Source organism: Oryx dammah, unplaced genomic scaffold (assembly GCF_014754425.2).
Source record: "Oryx dammah isolate SB20612 unplaced genomic scaffold, SCBI_Odam_1.1 HiC_scaffold_11, whole genome shotgun sequence".
In the NCBI taxonomy this organism is placed as follows: domain Eukaryota; kingdom Metazoa; phylum Chordata; class Mammalia; order Artiodactyla; family Bovidae; genus Oryx; species Oryx dammah.
This window is the reverse complement of record NW_024070195.1, coordinates 23,982,328-24,000,881: the sequence shown is the minus strand read 5'-3', so window position 1 is coordinate 24,000,881 and position 18,554 is coordinate 23,982,328. Positions and strand designations below refer to the sequence as shown.

Genomic DNA, 18,554 nt, shown 5'->3' with positions numbered 1-18,554 from the left:
AAAGCACACACAGCCTGAGGGAATGTGGGTCCAAGGGGCAGAAAGGGGATGGGAAGGGGGCTGGGCAGGTGTGGCTGGTGTGGATAGCCCTCCTAGGGAAGGGGAAGGTTGTGGGGGGCGATTACTGTGGGGCAGAGTCGAGTCTAGGGTAGGTCTCACCTCCACACTTCCGGTAGGAGGGCGTAGGTGTGACTGTATTACAGTTGGAAGTAGTTTACAGAATTCTAAAGGATTTTTTTAGAGTGTGTGAGTTCCTCAGGCCGTGGACCATGAGCCCTGACCTGACCCACATCCCAGGCTTTCCTTCCCGCACTCCAGCTTCCAGCGCTCAGCTGAGTCCAGAAGGAACTCGAGTGTGTCGGGGACCACAGGCAGAGGAGGGGCTGTGACGTGTGCGGAGGGCGGGGCTGGTGGCAGGTGAGCCGCCAGGTCTCCTGGGCTCCAATCACTCCGGGAGACTGAGCCATGGGGGGAAAACAGGACCAGGACGAGGAGGCCTACGGTGAGGCGGAGGGCTGGGGGCGGTGAGACTGGGCTAGGGGCCCGGACCCCGGTCAGGGAGGGGAGGCATGATCTGGAAATGGTGGCCGGGTTGACCCCAAGGAGAGGAGCTGAGGGCAGTCCTGGTGCCCGAGGGGAGGACCCAGGGAAACAGCTGATGGAAGAAAGGAGATAGCGTCAGGGTTCTTGGAGGAGTATGGGGTTCAGGGTCTGGGGACCACTGCTGGGAGCCTTTGAGGAGTGAAGCTGTGATATCCATGAGAAGGGAGGCTGGAGTCCCTTGGAGGAGGGGGCAATGTGTCACGCCTGGATTCCGGGGCCCCCAAGTGAAGCCTGAAGGAATCAAGGTCAGGGTCCTGAGTAGGGGAAGGAGTTCAGGGGCTGGAGGAGTGAGCCAGGCTCTGTGCTGCTGTGGGGAGGAACAGCTGGGGTCCCCAAGAAGAGGGGGAGTTTCAGCCAGGACTCTTGAGTCTCCGAGAGGGGAAAGGTGTTGGAGTCTGCGTGCCAGGGACTGTGAGGAATGGCAGGGGCAGTGGGTTCTGCTCAGGGCCCCTGTAAGGAGTTGGGGCTGCAGATGTTGGTGGAGAGGGGGCTGGGGGCCTGCCTCCAGGATCCCTGTTAGGAGGGAGCCCAGAGGAACGAGGCAGCGGCCTGCTGGGGTTCCTGTGAAGGGTAAGGCCTGAGGAGGAAGGAGGCGGCTTGTCTCCAGAGTGTCTGTGAGGAACAAAGACTGGGAGCCTGCCCCAGGGGTCCCAGGGATTAGTGTGGGGGCAGGGTGGAATCTGCAGGGAAAGGAAATGGGGACCAGCTTCTGGGATCCCTGTGTGCACCGAGGACTGGGGGCCTGCCTGCAGAGAGTCCCTGGGGTTCAGGGGCCTGCCCTGGTCGGGCCAGGAGGGAACCCCAAGGGAGGGACCTGCCCAAGGCAAGGCTTGGTCAGAAGGGAGGTAGGGGAAGGAGCAGGGGGGACTCCCCACAGACTTCCTGGAGAGGTTTTGGGTCAATCATTGACATCATGTCCCAGAACCAAGGAGGGACAGAGTCCAGGGCACCTGGGAGAAGGGGCCACACCCCTTCCCAGATTCTCACCCCCGCCTGTGTCCCACATGGGACCCTGGTGGCCTGGCCCCACCTCCTCCCCGTGTGTACTCAGGGAGGACCAGGAACAGGACCTGCGGCCACAGCAATCTCAACTGTCGGCTCAGGTGTCAGCCTGGCCGCTCCCCCGGAGAGGAGACTGGCGGCCGCTGGGGACTAGGGTCCCTTCGGGGCAGGAGGTCTACAGCGTTGGGGGTGGGTCTCCTCCCTCTCCAGGTCCTACAGGAATTGATGCCTTTGGCTCCAGCTTCTTTCCCCACAGCCTGGGGCCAGAGAGTGGAGGGAAGGGCTGGGGCAGACGTGGGAGGGACCGTGCCCACCCTGAGTAGGGGTACAGAGAGGGGAAAGGACAAGGACCGGGATGCGAGAGCCACTGAGATGACCGAGCACAGAATCCCACGTCCCAGCCAGAGAAGAGACTCGGGAGAAAGGAGCCAGGGTGGAGGAAGGAGGTGAAGAGCCTTGAGGTGTGAGCATAAATGACCCATAAAAGGCCGCCCTTCCCCCCTACCTCCAAGGCCTCCTGGTTGGAGTTCACAGGGAGCAGCAAAGTTGCTGAGCAAGCCTGGATCCCACTCTCCCTGTTGCCTGCTCTCCCCTCCTGCCAGCCCTGCCCCTCTCTTTCTCCCTCCAAATTCCTGAGTGCCCTTAGGACAGGGCTTAGGGTAGATCCTGCGGTGGGTAGGGATTTGGAGAGACTAGAAACTGGGGGAAAGAGATGCCTCTCAATGTCTCACTCCCCACACTCCTCCCCCTGCCCTTCAGGGAAACCAGCCAAATATGACCCCTCCTTTCGAGGCCCCATCAGGAACAGGTAAGTTCTGGGTACTGTGCTGGTGGGGGCAGGGGGCTGGGCAGGGTCTTGGTTTTGCTTTCTATTTACTGGAATATTGTTAAGAAATTTGTGGGAGGAAAGTCTCCTGCCCCAGGAGAGTGGTGGCCCTGGGGAGACTGTCATGGGTGGAGGGGGCCCAAGGGGCTTTCTGGGCTGCTGGTGATATTCTGTGTCTTCAGCTGGGAGCTGGCTACCCGGGCAAGTGTCCTTTGGGAAGATTCACCCAGCTGAGCACTTCTGAATTACGCCCTTTCCTGTGTTAAACTTCAGAAGAAAGTTTACTCGTCCAGGAAAAGGTTTTTCTTTAAAAAAAAAAAAAAAAAAAAGGTTATAAAATTAAACCTACCCACGCCTACTTTCTAGCATCCCCCCAGCTCTCCAAAGCATGACTCCTCCAGACCATGTTCCCCTACCGCAGACACCCCCAGGTGTCTTTCTCATTTCTCTCCCAGGAGCTGCACAGATATCATCTGCTGTGTGCTCTTCTTCCTTTTCATTCTGGGTTACATCGCCGTGGGGATCTTGGGTGAGTTTCTGGCTGGGCAGAGCTGGGGCAGTGGCTGGGGGTCATTACTGCCCCAGGGAGGGACCATTCCATGGCTGTTCCCTCTTAAGTCCCTGTGCCCCGCTCCTGATGATTTATTTACGTGTCTCAATCTCCAGCCTGGGTGTACGGAGACCCCAAACAAGTCCTCTACCCCAGGAACTCCACGGGGGCCTATTGCGGGATCGGGGAAAACAAGTGAGTATGAAGACAGGAAAGGGGGCAGGAGGGAAGCGCAATAGGGCATGGACTCCACCTCGGCTTCCCTGAATCTCACCGTGTAGAACAGCCCCCACTGCTGGCCAGTGGCTTCCCAGACACCCAGAATTGGGAGGCAGCAGAGTCATGGTTGAATGTGTGGGTTTTAGAGTTCAGAGATGGGCATTTTCATCTCCAACTGCACTAAGTAAGTTCTGGTCTGTGATCTCTGGCAAGAGACTCAACCTCTCTGAACTTGGAGTTCCTCTTCTGAAACATAAGGATGATTCCAGAAGCAACACTATCAGTTCCAGCATGCAGAAAATGCTTGATACATAATAAAGCTGCTGGGACTTCCCTTGTGGTCCAGTGGCTAAGACTCCATGCTCTCAATGCAAGGGGCCGAGTTTTGATCCCTGGTCAGGAAACCAGATCCCACATGCCATAGCTAAGAGTTCACATGCCACAACCACAGATCCTGTATAACTGCAACGAAGATCCAGCACAGCCAAATAAAAAAAGTAAATATATAAATATTTTTTAAAAAATACAGTAACATTCATATGGCATTGACTATGTTCCAGGCAGGCAGCGTACTTTACACTCACAAACTCATTTCAACCTTGTGAGGCAGGTACTATCATTTTACATTGGATGGAACTGAGGTGGTGAGTGGTTAGGGTCATAAAGTTGGGTGACGATCTGTCTCCAGAGTTCAAGCTCTTAGCCATCTGTTAGCAGCGGCAATGCTGAGTTCCTCTGGGAAACTCTCGGCTGTCTCCCACACCTCCCCAGCTGGGCTGAGCTTCCTGCGGTCAGGAGCTGGGTGGTGCGTGTCTGGGTCACACTGGCCACATCTAGAGGTACAGCCTTGGCAGTCCTTCTCTCTCCCTGAGCTTGACCAAGTGTTCATGCATATGTTTCCTTCTCTCCTACAGAGAGAAACCATATCTCCTATACTTCAACATCTTCAGCTGCGTCCTAAACACTAACATCATCGCGATCGCCCAGAATGGCCTGTCGTGCCCCACGCCCCAGGTCAGAGTCTGGGGCCTGCATCTGTCCCCTGATCTCCCCCCAGGGTCTGGGTACCAGCCCCTCAGCATGGTCTCTGCCCCCAGGTGTGTGTATCCTCCTGCCCAGAGGCCCCATGGACCGTGGAACCGGGACAGTTCTCACAGACGGTCGAACAGGTCTTCTACGCAGCAGATAGGAAATTCTGTCTGCCAGGGGTGCCTGGGAACATGGTGAGCGCTGCCCCCAACATCACTGCTGTCACCAGGGAGCGTCCATAATAAGGGAAGATGGGAGGGGTAGGGGTAGATGATCATGGTGGGAGAAAGAGGATGGCTCCTTCCTTCATCCTGCTCTGTGTCTGTGTGTCTGTCTGTCTTCCCCCACCCTCTAGCAAGTACTCCAAAGCCTGCAACAGGAGCTCTGCCCCAGTTTCCTCCTGCCTTCCACTCCAGGTGAGAAGCCACATTCCTCTCTCAGACTCATCCAGTCCTAGGTTTTTGAGGAAACCAGGCTCAGAGAGAGTCAAGTCACACAGCTACTCTGTAACAAAATAGGAACAGGCATCAGGTCTTTGCTTTTTTTCCTCTGCTGATCATCCTGGAGTCAGATCACCAGTGCTTATTATGCACCTGCTGCATGCCAGGCTCCAGGGACAGGTGAAGTGAAGATGAAAACTGCTTCCTAGGTGCTGAGATCAGAGGTGTTCACAAAGCAATTGCATGAGATTCCCACGAGAACATACATGGGTGAATGCACACATAGGCATTTATGTGCAGGCACAGGAACAGACTGGAAGGACGTTCACCCAAATGTTAAAGGGACTGTGTCTAGTTATGGGATCATGGTTGATTTTTTTTCCCCCTGTATGCTCTTTTTCCCCAATAGTGAATGTTATTTTTAACAGAAAGAAAAAAGAAAGAAAGAAAATTGAGGGGAATTCCCTGGTTGCCCAATGGTTAGGGCTTTGTGTTTCCACTGGACGGGGCACAGGTTGGATCCCTGGCCAGGGAGCGAAGATCCTGCAAACCTCATGGAAAGTATAGGGGGGGAAATTTTTTTTTAACTATAGCATGAGAAAAGATATCCAGCTCTCAGTGTGTGCAATAATAGGAAGTATCTCCAAATGAGTGCTCCAGAATCAGATAGATCTGGGTTTAATTTCTAGCACTTTCCAGGTGTGTGGTCTTAGGTAAATAACTCAGCCTCTCTGAACCTTATTTTCTTACCTTTAGAATGTAAATACCAAAGCAAGCATGACAAAGCTGTTGTGAGGGTGGTGATAAATGGCTTTGTAGGCACATAATAGGTGCCAGAGGAGAGGGGTGGGGGCGGGGTGAAAAGGCTTCCTGGAGGAGGGGAGATGAAGGTGGAGCTGAATGGGGCATAATGGATGGAATTTCTAGAGGAGGCAGAGCAAAGGTACAGAGGGGAGGGGAAAGGGGCTGGGTTCAGACGATGGGGACTCACAGCCTGGACGTCAAGCGTGGGCACTCTCCAGGGTAGGGCGTCTAGCAGAGTGACCTTGAGCCTGGAATGCCAGGTCCCGCCTGTGCCTTGTCTCCCAGGCACTCTAGCAGAGGCTGAATTGAAGGGTGGCAGGGGTGGGAGTGGAGGTGCTGCAAGAGGCAGGAGGGTCTACCCGAGGCAGTGGCAGGGCATGGAGGAAGGGGCATGAAGAGACAGTGAAGGAAGCCGGACTGGGCTCCTTGGGGCAGGTGCTCCCTTTCTGCTGTGGAGTCAAGAACTGCCCTCTGCAGGGTGCAGAGCCCTTCTCTACTCTGTCCTAGCAGCAGTTCGGGGGTGGGGGGCGGGCCAGAGACTTTGAAGTGAGCTCTGTGGCTCCCCTCTTCCCCCCGCCCTGTTCTCTCCCTCCAGCTCTGGGGCGCTGTTTCCCATGGACCAATAGTACTGTGCCCGAGCTCCCAGGGATCTCCAACACATCCATCTCCCAGAGCATCAGGTGGGCACTCCCTTGCCCTTCCATCTCTGTCCCACCCCTCCTTCCGACTCACAGCCCCATCTGACTCTCTCTCTCCAACAGTGGTGTTCTCGACAGCCTCAATGCCCGTGACATCAGTGTCAAGATCTTTGAAGACTTTGCCCAGTCCTGGTATTGGATTCTTGTGTGAGTCACTAGGTTCCTCTGCCCTCTTGTCCTTCTTTTCTCCCCACTGTGCCTCTCTGTCTCCTAGACCACTGTCTGAAACAGAAGCTTTGGGCAGGGGAGGAGGAGCCAGAGGTCCGAAAGGATCCCAAGTCCAACAGGATTTATAAGAAAAGGGCAGGGGTGGTTCTGATTTGGAGACATTAGGGGTTTGAGGAAAGACATCTGTGGGCCTCTGCACAGGGAAAGATCCGAGCAATGTGGGGTGACCCTCACTTATGTTTCCCTGCCCACAGTGCACTAGGCGTGGCTTTGGTTCTGAGCCTGCTGTTTATCCTGCTTCTACGGCTGGTGGCCGGGCCCCTGGTGTTTGTGCTGATCATAGGGGTGCTGAGCGTGCTGGCATATGGCATCTACCACTGCTGGGAAGAATACCGCGTGCTGCGGGACAAGGGCGCCTCTATCTCCCAGCTGGGCTTCACCACCAACCTCAGTGCCTACAGAAACGTTCAGGAGACCTGGCTAGCCGCCTGTGAGTACCCTGCCTACCGTGAACCACTGGCTGCCCAAAAGCTGCCCTGGCCTTGACCCAGGTTCCTCTGCCCCTGTCTGCCCTCAGTGATCATACTGGCTGTGCTCGAAGGCGTCCTGCTGCTGATGCTTATCTTCCTGCGGCAGCGGATTTGCATCGCCATCGCCCTCCTGAAGGAGGCCAGCAGGTCAGGCCTGCCTGGAAAGGAGAAGGGGCAGGGGGCAGAGGGCAAAGAGTGGGCCCAAAATGGGAGCGCTGGAAAGGTGGCAGGGCAGTGGAGGAAAGGGGGTAGCACAGCATGGTGATTAACACTGCTGTGAAGCTTAGCCTTTCTGTGCCTCAGTTTACTCATCTGTAAAATGGAGGTGGTAATAGTTCCTATATTGTAGGGTGGTCATAAGAATTAGTGTCTTGTCGAGTGCCTAAAATAGGAAATAGGCCTTTACTGTCCCTAAAGCCCCCCCTGGTGGCTTCTCTGTGACTCTGCTGCTGCTGCTGCTTCAGTCGTGTCTCTGTGTGACCCCACAGACGGCAGCCCACCAGGCTCCCCCATCCCTGGGATTCTCCAGGCAAGAACACTGGAGTGGGGTGCCATTACCTTCTCCATCTGTGACTCTAGTTTCCTCTAAAGTTCTCTTGAGCCTGATTTATTCAATTCAGTTCTTCCAGTGAACACCTACTATGTGCCCAGTCTTAGGGGTATGGGGCAGGCCCCGGAGAAGGCAGAGGTGTGGCCTGTGCCAGGGTCAACCCCAAGAGAGGATGGGGGGGTGGGGGGGTAGCCTCGCTGATGGACTGCTCTCATCTCCCTTGCAGGGCTGTAGGCTACATGATGTCCACCATGTTCTACCCGCTGGTCACCTTCACCCTCCTGCTTGTCTGCATTGCCTACTGGGCTATAATCGCTCTGTATCCTTTGCCCACATGCCTCACCCCTCCTGAAGCACTTGGGGGTGGGGGGACAGGACAATACTAGTGCCATTGGAAGAAGGCACCCCTTCTGCCCAGCAGACACAGGCCTGCCATGACAGAGCAAGCACAGGCTGAATTTCAGCCCCTCTGTGCAGTGAGCAACCTGCTCAAGCGCCTGGGAAGGGGTGGCTGAGGAGGGGAGGGGATCTGTGGAGGCCCCCCGTCACCGTGCTTTCTTTGACTCCCCTCTGGATTCCTGGCCACATCGGGGCAACCTCAGTACGTGTTCTGGGCGCCCAACAGCAGTTTGCCCAGCTGTGAGAAAGTGCCCATGAATACATCATGCGACCCCATGGTGAGGATCTGGGGGTGTCGTGGAGGGCGTCAAGACAGCTGAGGGGAACATAGAGGCCAAGTGGTCCAAATCCCTCATTGTGCAGAGGAGACAGGACCAGAGGGGGCAGGGGCTCACCCAGGGTCACACAGCAGGCCCCTAGCAGACTCCAGATCTCCCAAGGAGCACCTCCCCCCGCCCCTAGTGCTGGAAGAGGAGGCGTGCTGTGCCGCCAGGCCCTGGGGCAGGCAGATCCCAGAACAACACCCTCCCTCCTCAGGACGTTTCTCTGCCCAGAGGAACATTAACCTCTTCATCCTTTCTGTCTCACTTCACTTACCTGTAAAATGGAGATAATCTTAATATCTGTGCTTCAGGGTAGCCGAGAAGATGAAAGGACACTGGGTACATGAGAGTGCTTAGTATAATGCCTGGCACCTGATAAGAGCTGGTATCTGTAGGTGGGTTTTGTTTAGGTTATTTTTAGTCTTCCTCAGAACACACTGTTCTAGGCAGTAGGCAGGTGGGTTCCCTGGCCCTGGGTGCCCAGGAGAGAAACTGCTTCCCCAAACTCTCCTCTGCGAGCTTCCCAGGGAGATGGGGCTGGACTGCTGGGTATTATTGTCAAAGCTTTCATGTGGCCACTGCATCAGAATTGGGACCATGGGCTGTGCCCACAGGCATTGTTGTTTAGTTGCTCAGTTGTCCCATTCTTTGAGTCCCCATGGACTGTAGCCTACCAGGCTCTTCTATCCATGGAATTTCCCAGGTAATACTGGAGTGGGTTGCCATTTCCTTCTCCAGGGGATCTTCCCAACCCAGGGATGGAACTTGTGTCTACTGCATTGGCAAGCAGATTCTTTACCCCTGAGCCACCAGGGAAGCATGGCCACAGACATTTCCCACACACTGAAAAAGGAGAGGGAGATCACTTAGGAGGATCCAGGCACTGCTTATACAAAGCCCCAGATGAAGTAGTTGTTGCTTTCAACTTGCTTAGGACCTAGCGGTGGCACAGACACAAACCCACAATTACATAAAAAGTGGAAAGTAGTTTCCCTCTCGTTATAAAATTTCAAACATACAATCAGTTTCAACAGTTATCAAGATTTTTGTCACATTTTATGGAAAAACTTTCGTTTGGGGTTTTGTGGGTTTTTTTTTTTTTTTTTCGCTGCATCACGTGGCATGTGGGATCTTAGTTCCCTGACAAGGGATAGAACCCAAGCCCCGTGCAGTGAAAGGATAGAGCCTTAACCACTGGACTGCCAGGGAAGTCCCATGGAAAGAGAAGTTTGTTTGATTTTTTAAGTATCATTGATGTACAATATTATATAAGTTACAAGTGTATAGCATGTGACTCACAATTTTTAAAAGGCACACCCATCTTACAGTTATTATGAAACACTGGACATAGTCCCCATGCTATAAATATATGCTTGCAGCTTATTTTATACCAAGTAGTTATATTGCCCCATCCAGCTCCCCTCTCCCCACGGGTAACCACTAGTTTGTCCTCTATGAGTCTGCATCTTTTTTGTTATATTCACTAGTTGGTTGAATTTTTTAGATTCCACATATAGGTGATATCCTACAGTATTTGTCCTTCTCTGTCTGACTTATTTCACTTAGCATAACATCCTCTGAGTCCATCCATGTTGCTGCAAATGTTCCTGTTTATGGCTGAGTAGCAGTTCATTGTATATATTAATATACACCATATCTTTGTCCATTCATCTGTTGATGGACACTTAGGCTGCTTCCACACCTTGGCAATTGAAAATAATGCTGTTATGAACATTGGGAGAACATGGATCTTTTCCAATTAGTGGGTTGTTTTTTTTTTTTTGAGGGGTGGTATATATCCAGAAGTGAAATTCCTGGGTCATAATGGTAGTTCTATTTTTAGCTTTTTGAGAAACTTCCCACACTGTCTTCCACAGTGACTGAACCAATTTACATTCCCATCAACAGTGTACAAGGGTTTCCTTTTCTCCATATCCTTGTCAACATCTGTCGTATTCTTTTTGATGAGAGCCATTGCGACAGGTATGATGTGATATCTCGTTGTGGTTTTGATTTGTAGTTCCCTGATGATTAGCAATGTTGAGTATCTTTTCATGTGCCTGGTGCCCATCCACATTTCTTCTTTGGAAAAATGTCTGTTCAGTTCTTCTGCCCATTTTTAAATCAGGTGTGTATGTTTGTTTTTCTTTTTTATGTTGAATTGTATGAGCTGTTTTTATATGTTGGCTATTAATCTCTTATTGATCATGTCATTTGCAAATATTTCCTCCCATTCAGTAGGTTGTTTTTTTCATTTTTCAACAGTTTCCTTTAATGTGCAAAAGCTTGTGAGTTTAGTAGGTCCCACTTGTTTATTTCCTTTGCTTTAGGAGACAAGTCTGTGTTTTTTACTTTTTATTAGAGACATTTGCAGACACACACAAACATGGAGAATCCCCATACTCAGATTCCATAACATTCAGCTTTCTGTTCTTTTTTTTTTTTTTCTGGAGCTTTAAGAGGCAAATTCTGAACATTGTGCCATTTCATCAATAAATATATCAGGATGGATCTCAACAAATAAGGACTTTTTAAAAGCATAAAAAGTTTACACCATTTAAAAAGCATAAAAATTTACACCATTATCACACCAAGCAAAATGAACAATTCCTTAGTATCATCTGGTACTCAGTCTGTTCAACTTTGCTAGAAAGTGTTTTGGTTGAAGCTGCAGAGGCTGCTCTGGAAGAGGACAGCTGGTGGAATCCAAGGGAGAGCTAGGCACTGGTCACACTGTTTCCATATCATTAAGGCTTGGCTACAACAGGGCTTCTCAGGTGGCACAGTGGTAAAGAACCTGCCTGCCAACACACAAGATACAAGGGACAAGCATTCAATCTCTGGGTCAGGAAGATTCCCTGGAGTAGGAAAAGGCAATCCACTCCAGTATTCGTGCCTGGGAAATCCCATGGACAGAGGAGCCTGGTGGGCTACAGTCCACGGGGTCACAGAGCCGGACACAGCTGAGCCGCAGCAGTGGCACAACAGCACAGCCTGGGAGCTCTTGTGCTATTGCAGAGACTGGAGACTGAAGGAAGCAAATTATGCTCACACAATAGGCAAGCTGAACCCTGTCTGAGCCCAGAGATAAATCTCCTAGAAGGACCGGGCTTCCCCAGCTCTGGGAAGACTGTTTCCATCCTCTGCCCTCCTCCACAGGAACACGTGAACTCCTCTTGTCCCGGGCTGATGTGCGTCTTCCAGGGCTACCGGTCCACAGGCCTGGCACAGCGTTCTCTCTTCAACTTGCAAATCTATGCAGTTCTGGGGCTATTCTGGACCATCAACTGGGTACTGGCCCTGGGCCAGTGTGTCCTGGCTGGGGCCTTTGCTTCCTTCTACTGGGCCTTCCACAAGCCCCGGGACATCCCTACCTTTCCCCTGGGCTCTGCCTTCCTGCGCACACTCCGGTAAGTCCAGGGCAGAGGACTGGGAATTGGGAACCTAGGAGGCCCAGGGGTCCTGGGGCTGCCTCTGACCACCAATTTCCTGCAGTTACCACACAGGGTCACTAGCCTTTGGAGCCCTCATCCTGACCCTGGTGCAGATAGCCCGGGTCATCCTGGAATACATTGACCACAAACTGAGAGGTGAGCAGAGGCTGGGGGCTGGCCGAGGCTGTATCCCTGATGGGGCAGGGGCACCTATCAGGGGCCAGTGACCAAACATGAGCCTTTCTTACTTACGCCCAGGAGCCCAGAACCCGTTGACTCGCTGTATCCTGTGCTGCTTCAAGTGCTGCCTCTGGTGTTTGGAAAAGTTCATCAAGTTCCTGAACCGCAATGCATACATCATGGTGAGCGCACTATACGAGCAACCCCTTGCTCTGGGCACTCCTGACCCTGACCTCCCGCCCTGTCCCAGGTGAGCTCACCACAGCTAACTCTGAAATTGCCACCTCACCCAGATTGCCATCTACGGGAAGAATTTCTGTGTCTCAGCCAAAAACGCCTTCATGCTGCTCATGCGGAACATTGTCAGGTCAGGCTGTCACCACCCCCCACCCCCACCCCTGTCATCTCCCACCCACAAGTGTGCTGTGCTCAGAAGGGCCTTGAGCTTGGTTTAATCTGCTACCTCCATCTTGAAATGTGAACAGCTTTCATTTTGCATCTATCACAGCAAATTATGCAGCCAGTGCTATTCCCAGCCCAGGCAGGCCTCTTATCCGCAACCTATTCCAACCTCTTATACAGGGTGGTAGTCCTGGACAAAGTCACAGACCTGCTACTGTTCTTTGGGAAGCTGCTGGTGGTTGGAGGTGTCGGTAAGGACCAGGGCAGGGAGTTACAGGGACAGAGGACAGGGGCACTGGACAGTTTAAGAGGTGACCTCAGACAGTGATAGTGACGTCCAGATTTCTCCCATAGGGGTCCTGTCCTTCTTTTTTTTCACGGGTCGCATCCCTGGACTGGGTAAAAACTTTGAGAATCCTCAACTCAACTATTACTGGCTGCCCATCATGGTGAGTGACACGTTCCCACCTTCCCCCCAACTCTATACCTTCTCATCCTCCCGCCCCTCCACCCCACCTCCCACCCCCACCTCACTCTCCAACTCTCCAAAGGAACACTATGGGGAGCCTTGTGTCTTCCAGGTCTGCATCCTAGGGGCCTACCTCATCGCCAGCGGCTTCTTCAGCGTTTTTGGAATGTGTGTGGACACTCTTTTCCTCTGTTTCTGTGAGTGACAAGACAGCCCCCCGCCCCTCCCCACCTCCTCTCCTCAGCTTAAAAGTACCAGATCGTTTAGGCTCCTTAGGAGATGTAGTGCTTCTAGAAACAGCGACTTTGTGAGTTACAGGAGCCAGAGCCTCTTCTAATATCCTCAGGGCAGGTGTTTGGGAAGAACGGAGGGAATGAGCTCCCAGGTTCCTTGGCTCTCTCAAGAAGGGGCATTCTAGGGCAGAGGCCTCTGGTATCTTCCCAAGAAAAACTAGGGAAGAACTTAGCCCCAGGAGACTTCCCAGCAGGTGGCTGTAGTGAGTGGGGAGTTCCTTACCATACTGTAGGCGTTTATTCAGTTTCCTGTGTACCAGGCTCTCTGTCAAGCAACTGACATGTATTTTTTCCGTTAACCCTTATCGCGCTACGAAATATAGTATCGTTCACCCCACTTTACAGATGAGGACATGATTACATAGGTTACAATAACTGCCCCCCAAACCAGCCGGTGGTGGTGCAGTCTGGAAACCAGGCAGCTGTCTCTTAGTCCCTCATTTTCCCGGGTAGTGGGGTTGGTTCCCAAAGGTTCGCTCTTATGGTCTATGTCGCGCCTTAGTGGAAGACTTGGAGCGGAATGATGGCTCAGCAGACCGGCCCTACTACATGTCCAAGAGCCTTCTGAAGATTCTGGGCAAGAAGAACAAGGGGACCCCGGGAGACAAGAAGAGGAAGAAGTGAGAGATGCAGCCCTGATCCCGGACTGTCTCTCGCCTGTACAGCCTCCCCGCCTTCCAGATCACGCTTTTGTAGTAAAAAGATTTTATTAAAAAATTGCTATTTTGTTTTCTCAAAAATTCTCGGACTTTTATTTCATCCAAGATTACATGTAGCCTTTTTAACGTCGCCGGCTCTTTAAATTAGGCCCCGCCCCTATGACGTACCCCAGATCCCTTGACCAGTCAAAAGGTTTCTGCGGAGTAATGCCAGCCCCCTTCGCCACATCCAATATGCTTCCCGCCTGGGTCACGCGCCCCCGGCTTCAAAGACGGCCAATTGGAAGAAGCGCCTCTGAATCGCTGAAGGTCACGTGCGGAGTCCTGTGAGGACCAGTTAGAGTCGCGGAAGCGCGGCTAGGCGGCTGGGTGGGGGCCGGGTTTGGGGTAGATATCCGAGAGTTTAAAGGGCCGGGGTCAGTTGATCACTCCCACCCGCGTCCTGGGGGCCAGAGCCGTGACCGCCGCGAGGGAGAGATGATTGAAGAGGGACCCGGCATAGTGCCCTTGGGCAAACCCAGGAGACCGCGAATGCTGCGATTATGGGGAATCTGTAGGGTTCAGACATTTTCCGCGATCTTCCTGCTGCTGTTGTCTCCTGCAGGAGTCGGGGCCGGAGCAGAGGATGACTTCAGTCTGGTGGGTCCCCATTCGCATAGCTCCGTCCCCGACCCACGCGGGCTATCTGTGCCCGGTTGTCCCCCCCGGGACAGGGGCTGCTGATCGCTTTCTCCTCCAAGGAACCCTCCGACCCCGTGTCCTCCTTTCCTAGTCTCTTTCCCTCTCTGGTCCTTGTCCTCTTTCCCTCTGAGGTCTCCCTGTCCCCGAGGGCTCATTCTCCAGTCGTACGTAGCCCCTTCCTCGCTCTGAGCCACCAGTTTCGCTCTAAACTCTCCTCGGGTTCCCCTTCCTAGTTCTGGGACCCCAGCTCGCACACCGGATCCCCATCCCCGTGCCTCTCCCAGAGAAATCTGACTCCAAGCCTCTCTTCATTCACTCTAAAACCCAAAGTCACCTTTGTTTTGTTGACCCTTCCTCTTCCTAGGTTCATCCACTTGTGACCATGGAGCAACTGCTGTGGGTGAGTGGGAAGCAGATCGGCTCCGTGGACACCTTCCGAATCCCTCTCATCACCACCACTCCTCGGGGCACTCTCCTCGCCTTTGCTGAAGCCAGAAAAATGTCAACATCGGATAAAGGAGCTAAATTCATAGCCCTGAGGAGGTCTATGGACCAGGGTATAAAGATGACTGGGTCACAAGACGTTGGATGGGTGGGGAGCTTGACCTGCCTTTAGGGCCCTAAGGCTGCTGGATCCCTGAGAAGTAGAGAGAACCTGAGGAGGGAAGGTGTCAGGGCAGTGAGCTGGAAATTAGGATCACCAAGGAGTTGAGCATACATTCAAACATTTATTGAACACTTACAATATAGTTGGCATTGTTCTAGGTTCTGTAAATACAGTTATGAACAAAACAGAGCAAAAATCCTTGCCTTCATAGGATAGGGGGTGGGAGAGACAGACAATATACATAATAAATAACTAAATGTATTTTTTTTGTTGGGAGGTAATAAGTACAGTGGAAAAAAACAAAATAGGGCAAGAGATAAGGAGAGTGCTAGAGCTTGACTGCAATGTTAAGTAAGTGACATTTTAGCAGACTCAGAGGAGGTGAGTGAGCCTTGAGAAAGAGCATGCTAAGCAGTGTAATAAGCTTAGATGCCCCAAGGAGGGAGGGAGATATTCAATAAATGAGGAGTTTGTGTGGCTGGATGGAGTGAACAAAGGTAGAAGAAGGTCAGAGAGGTAAGGAGGGGCAGATCTTGTAGGCCTTGGGGCCATCATAAAGCCTTGAGTCCCTAGCCAGGAGGTGAAAATGGCAGGGAGTGGTGGAAAGGGCACCTTCAAAGTGCTTACCCTGGGTCTCTTCCTTTTTTTCTTTAGGCAGCACATGGTCTCCGACAGCTTTCATTGTGGATGATGGGGAGACCCCAGATGGGCTGAACTTGGGGGCAGTGGTGAGCGACACGATGACAGGCGTGGTCTTCCTTTTCTATTCCCTCTGTGCTCATAAGGCTGGCTGCCAGGTGGCCTCTACCATGCTGGTGTGGAGTAAGGATGACGGTGTTTCCTGGAGCTCGCCGCGGAACCTCTCCCTGGATATAGGCACCGAGATGTTTGCCCCAGGACCAGGCTCTGGCATTCAGGTCTCTGTCCTGAGATGGGTGGAAGGAGCTGCCTTGTAGAGACTCTGCCCCAAAACAGACTCCTTCGCAGAGACAAGATCCTGTGAAGTCAGATTTTTCTGTTTTAGATGGGATTCCGTGGAAGAAAGGGATGTGCTGGGAAGAACACTCTACCCAGGGAAGGTGGAATTTTGCCAGTGGCATTCTATTTGGGGGTTGTCCACAGGGCTGCCCCAAACCATGTAACAATCCATGAACCCTGGCATGCTGCAGTCCACGGACTCACAAAGAGTCGGACATGACTGAACAACTGAACTGAATCCGTGTACAGATTAGAAAAAAATTAGAAAATCCCATGCAGATTAGGGAAAAAAACCCTCTCCTTCATTTGGGCAGACACAAGCCTGTGCCATGGGCCACAGCGTGGTCCATGAACACAGGTTGGGTTTAAGCTCCCATCCGATGCCTGTTGCTAGGCCTCCTTGTCCTTTGCACAGCCTGTCCAGAGTATACCCTGTATGCCCCCAAGGAGTTTATTCTGCCAAAAAGCTAAATTCAGTCAGTGGGCGTTTGCAAGGCTTGCAGGACCTGCAGCAAGGACAGAACGGAAGAGGACTGGCTGTATCCTCAAACTTAGGAGCTGAGGGGTCCCCCTTCCCTGCCTGAGCCTCCTCGCTGTCTCTGTCTGCAGCATCCCGATCCTTTCCACACAGAAACAGCGGGAGCCTCGGAAGGGCCGGCTCATCGTGTGTGGACACGGGACGCTGGAGCGGGATGGGGTGTTCTGCCTGCTCAGCGATGACCACGGCGTCTCCTGGCGCTATGGAGGTGGGGTCAGCGGCATCCCCTATGGCCAGCCCAAGCGGGAAAACGACTTCAACCCTGATGAGTGCCAGGTGAGGATTCCACGGGCTATTTCCCACCCGCCCGACCTGCTCGGCCCTCCAGAGACCTGTTTCACAGACCGCGGGTCTGGCTGCCCAGCTCTGTGCCAGCCAGCCTTGCTCCCTCGGGGACGGGGCCCTGGGCCCTGCCCCTGGCCTGGGTCTTTCTGAAGCCCTCTCCTTTCCACTCAGCCCTACGAGCTCCCCGACGGCTCGGTCGTCATCAATGCACGGAACCAAAACAACTACCACTGCCGTTGCCGCATCATCCTCCGCAGCTACGACGCCTGTGACACCCTGAGGCCTCGGGATGTGACCTTTGACACGGAGCTCGTGGACCCTGTGGTAGCTGCAGGGGCTGTAGCCACCAGCTCTGGCATTGTCTTCTTCTCCAATCCAGCCCATCCAGAGTTCCGTGAGTATATGCCAGGTGGGGTGCAGTGGGCGGGGGAGCCCCTGTGACTGAAAGAAGGCCGCCTTGTCCAGGAGGGAGGCCCTTCATCTCCCTGACTCTGCTGCTGTTCCCAGGAGTGAACCTGACCCTGCGCTGGAGCTTCAGCAATGGTACCTCCTGGAGGAAGGAGACGGTCCAGCTGTGGCCGGGGCCCAGTGGCTACTCATCGCTGACCGCCCTGGAAGGCAGCGTGGGTGGGAAGGAGCAGGCCCCACAACTCTACGTCCTGTATGAGAAAGGCCGGAACCAGTACATGGAGAGCATCTCTCTGGTCAAAGTCAGCGTCTACGGAACACTGTGAACTGTGCACCTCCCATGGGGGCGGAGGGCCCTGAACTGAGCCTCAGGACCGTGGGTCGGCAGAGGGTCTGCTGGAGGAGCTTAGAGGACAGTTCCACTTTCCTTTCGACTCTAGCCTTTTGCAAAATCAACTATCTTTGACAGGGAGATCATTCCTTTAAGACTAAAAACCTGGCTTCTCCCACCCAGGAGGAGCTGCCCGCACCCGGGAGCTCTTCCCTTCCACATTGTGCACTCCCTGCCCTTTCTGCCCTCCCGGGACAATGACTGGTCCTTTTCTTGGGCAGGGATAGGTGGGCCTGTAGCATTAAATAAATGTGAACTCAGGGAACTGGGGAAGACCTCTTTGGGGTAAAATACTGGTTTTGGAGAGGGTTGGTGAAAGTTCTAGGAGGGCAGGACATTTGGCTTCAAGAAAGGATGAGGGGCACCATGCACTTTGACTATTTATGAATCAAAATGTTTATAACTTAACATTTTTAATGAAGGAGAATGAATATTTGCAGGGTCTCTCTGTTTCTGTCATTGTGCGTCTTCGTGTCTGTTTTCCCAGTGCACACGTGTGGGATAGGGAGTGAGCTTGGGGAAGGAAGCTAGGGTGCTTATTGACTGAAAATCTGTGACTCTGGCAAGTCAAATCCTCCTTTTGACTTCACATTCCTATCACAGAAAAAGTTCGCTCTTCACAGATGTAATGAGGAGTAGGAGGAGGAACCTCGTAAGATAGTTAAAACCCAGCTGCATTGTAATTCTAAGGTGGGATAAGAAGCTATCCTCCATGAAGCAGGAAGCAGGTGTGTAAAATGCAGGTGAGAAGCTTCTCCCAAGCCAGCTTGGCAGAGAAATAAGCACTGTGGCAATTACGTGTGAAAAGAGCATTTCACCTCTCTCATTGTGGAGAACAGGCTCTAGGCAGTCGGGCTTCAGTAGATGCGGCCCTCTGGCTCTAGAGTTCAGGCTCTGTAGTTGTGTCGCACCGCTTGGTTCTTCCTCAGCATGTGGAATCTTCCTGGACCAGGGATCAGACCCGTGTACCCTGCATTGGCAGGTGGAATCTTATCCACTGCACCACCAGGGAAGTCCTCAAGACATTCTTTATGTCTTTATCAAAAAGAGACGAGGGCTGCATTCATCTGCAGTTAGAGATATCTTTT

General features: G+C 52.8%; 2 protein-coding genes across 2 annotated transcripts; both read left to right on the top strand.

Moving 5' to 3' along the window:
- The first annotated feature begins 407 nt into the window (after positions 1-407).
- SLC44A4 (solute carrier family 44 member 4) lies at positions 408-13,659 on the top strand. Its single transcript, XM_040250324.1, has 21 exons — positions 408-502; positions 2,365-2,413; positions 2,887-2,960; positions 3,098-3,176; positions 4,115-4,214; positions 4,298-4,423; positions 4,585-4,645; positions 6,069-6,153; positions 6,235-6,318; positions 6,594-6,829; positions 6,917-7,016; positions 7,646-7,738; positions 7,994-8,096; positions 11,301-11,551; positions 11,637-11,731; positions 11,834-11,937; positions 12,049-12,122; positions 12,338-12,408; positions 12,512-12,606; positions 12,739-12,823; positions 13,422-13,659. The coding sequence occupies exons 1-21, from the start codon at positions 466-468 to the stop codon at positions 13,541-13,543; spliced, it is 2,124 nt and encodes a 707-aa protein (XP_040106258.1). The 5' UTR covers positions 408-465; the 3' UTR covers positions 13,544-13,659.
- Positions 13,660-13,901: 242 nt separating this feature from the next.
- Positions 13,902-17,905, top strand: NEU1 (neuraminidase 1). Its single transcript, XM_040250323.1, has 6 exons — positions 13,902-14,217; positions 14,624-14,816; positions 15,521-15,783; positions 16,476-16,658; positions 16,839-17,061; positions 17,175-17,905. Exons 1-6 carry the CDS (start codon positions 14,056-14,058, stop codon positions 17,399-17,401), a joined length of 1,251 nt encoding a protein of 416 aa, XP_040106257.1. The 5' UTR covers positions 13,902-14,055; the 3' UTR covers positions 17,402-17,905.
- The last annotated feature ends 649 nt before the right edge of the window (positions 17,906-18,554 follow it).

Coding starts and splice junctions, on each gene's coding strand:
- SLC44A4 (XM_040250324.1), top strand. CDS start 466: ATGGGGGGAAAACAGGACCAGGACGAGGAGGCCTACG. Junction 2,961..3,097: donor CATCGCCGTGGGGATCTTGG/GTGAGTTTCTGG, acceptor CTCAATCTCCAG/CCTGGGTGTACGGAGACCCC. Junction 3,177..4,114: donor TGCGGGATCGGGGAAAACAA/GTGAGTATGAAG, acceptor TCTCTCCTACAG/AGAGAAACCATATCTCCTAT.
- NEU1 (XM_040250323.1), top strand. CDS start 14,056: ATGATTGAAGAGGGACCCGGCATAGTGCCCTTGGGCAAACCCAGGAGA. Junction 14,817..15,520: donor GAGGAGGTCTATGGACCAGG/GTATAAAGATGA, acceptor TTTTTTCTTTAG/GCAGCACATGGTCTCCGACA. Junction 15,784..16,475: donor GACCAGGCTCTGGCATTCAG/GTCTCTGTCCTG, acceptor CTTTCCACACAG/AAACAGCGGGAGCCTCGGAA.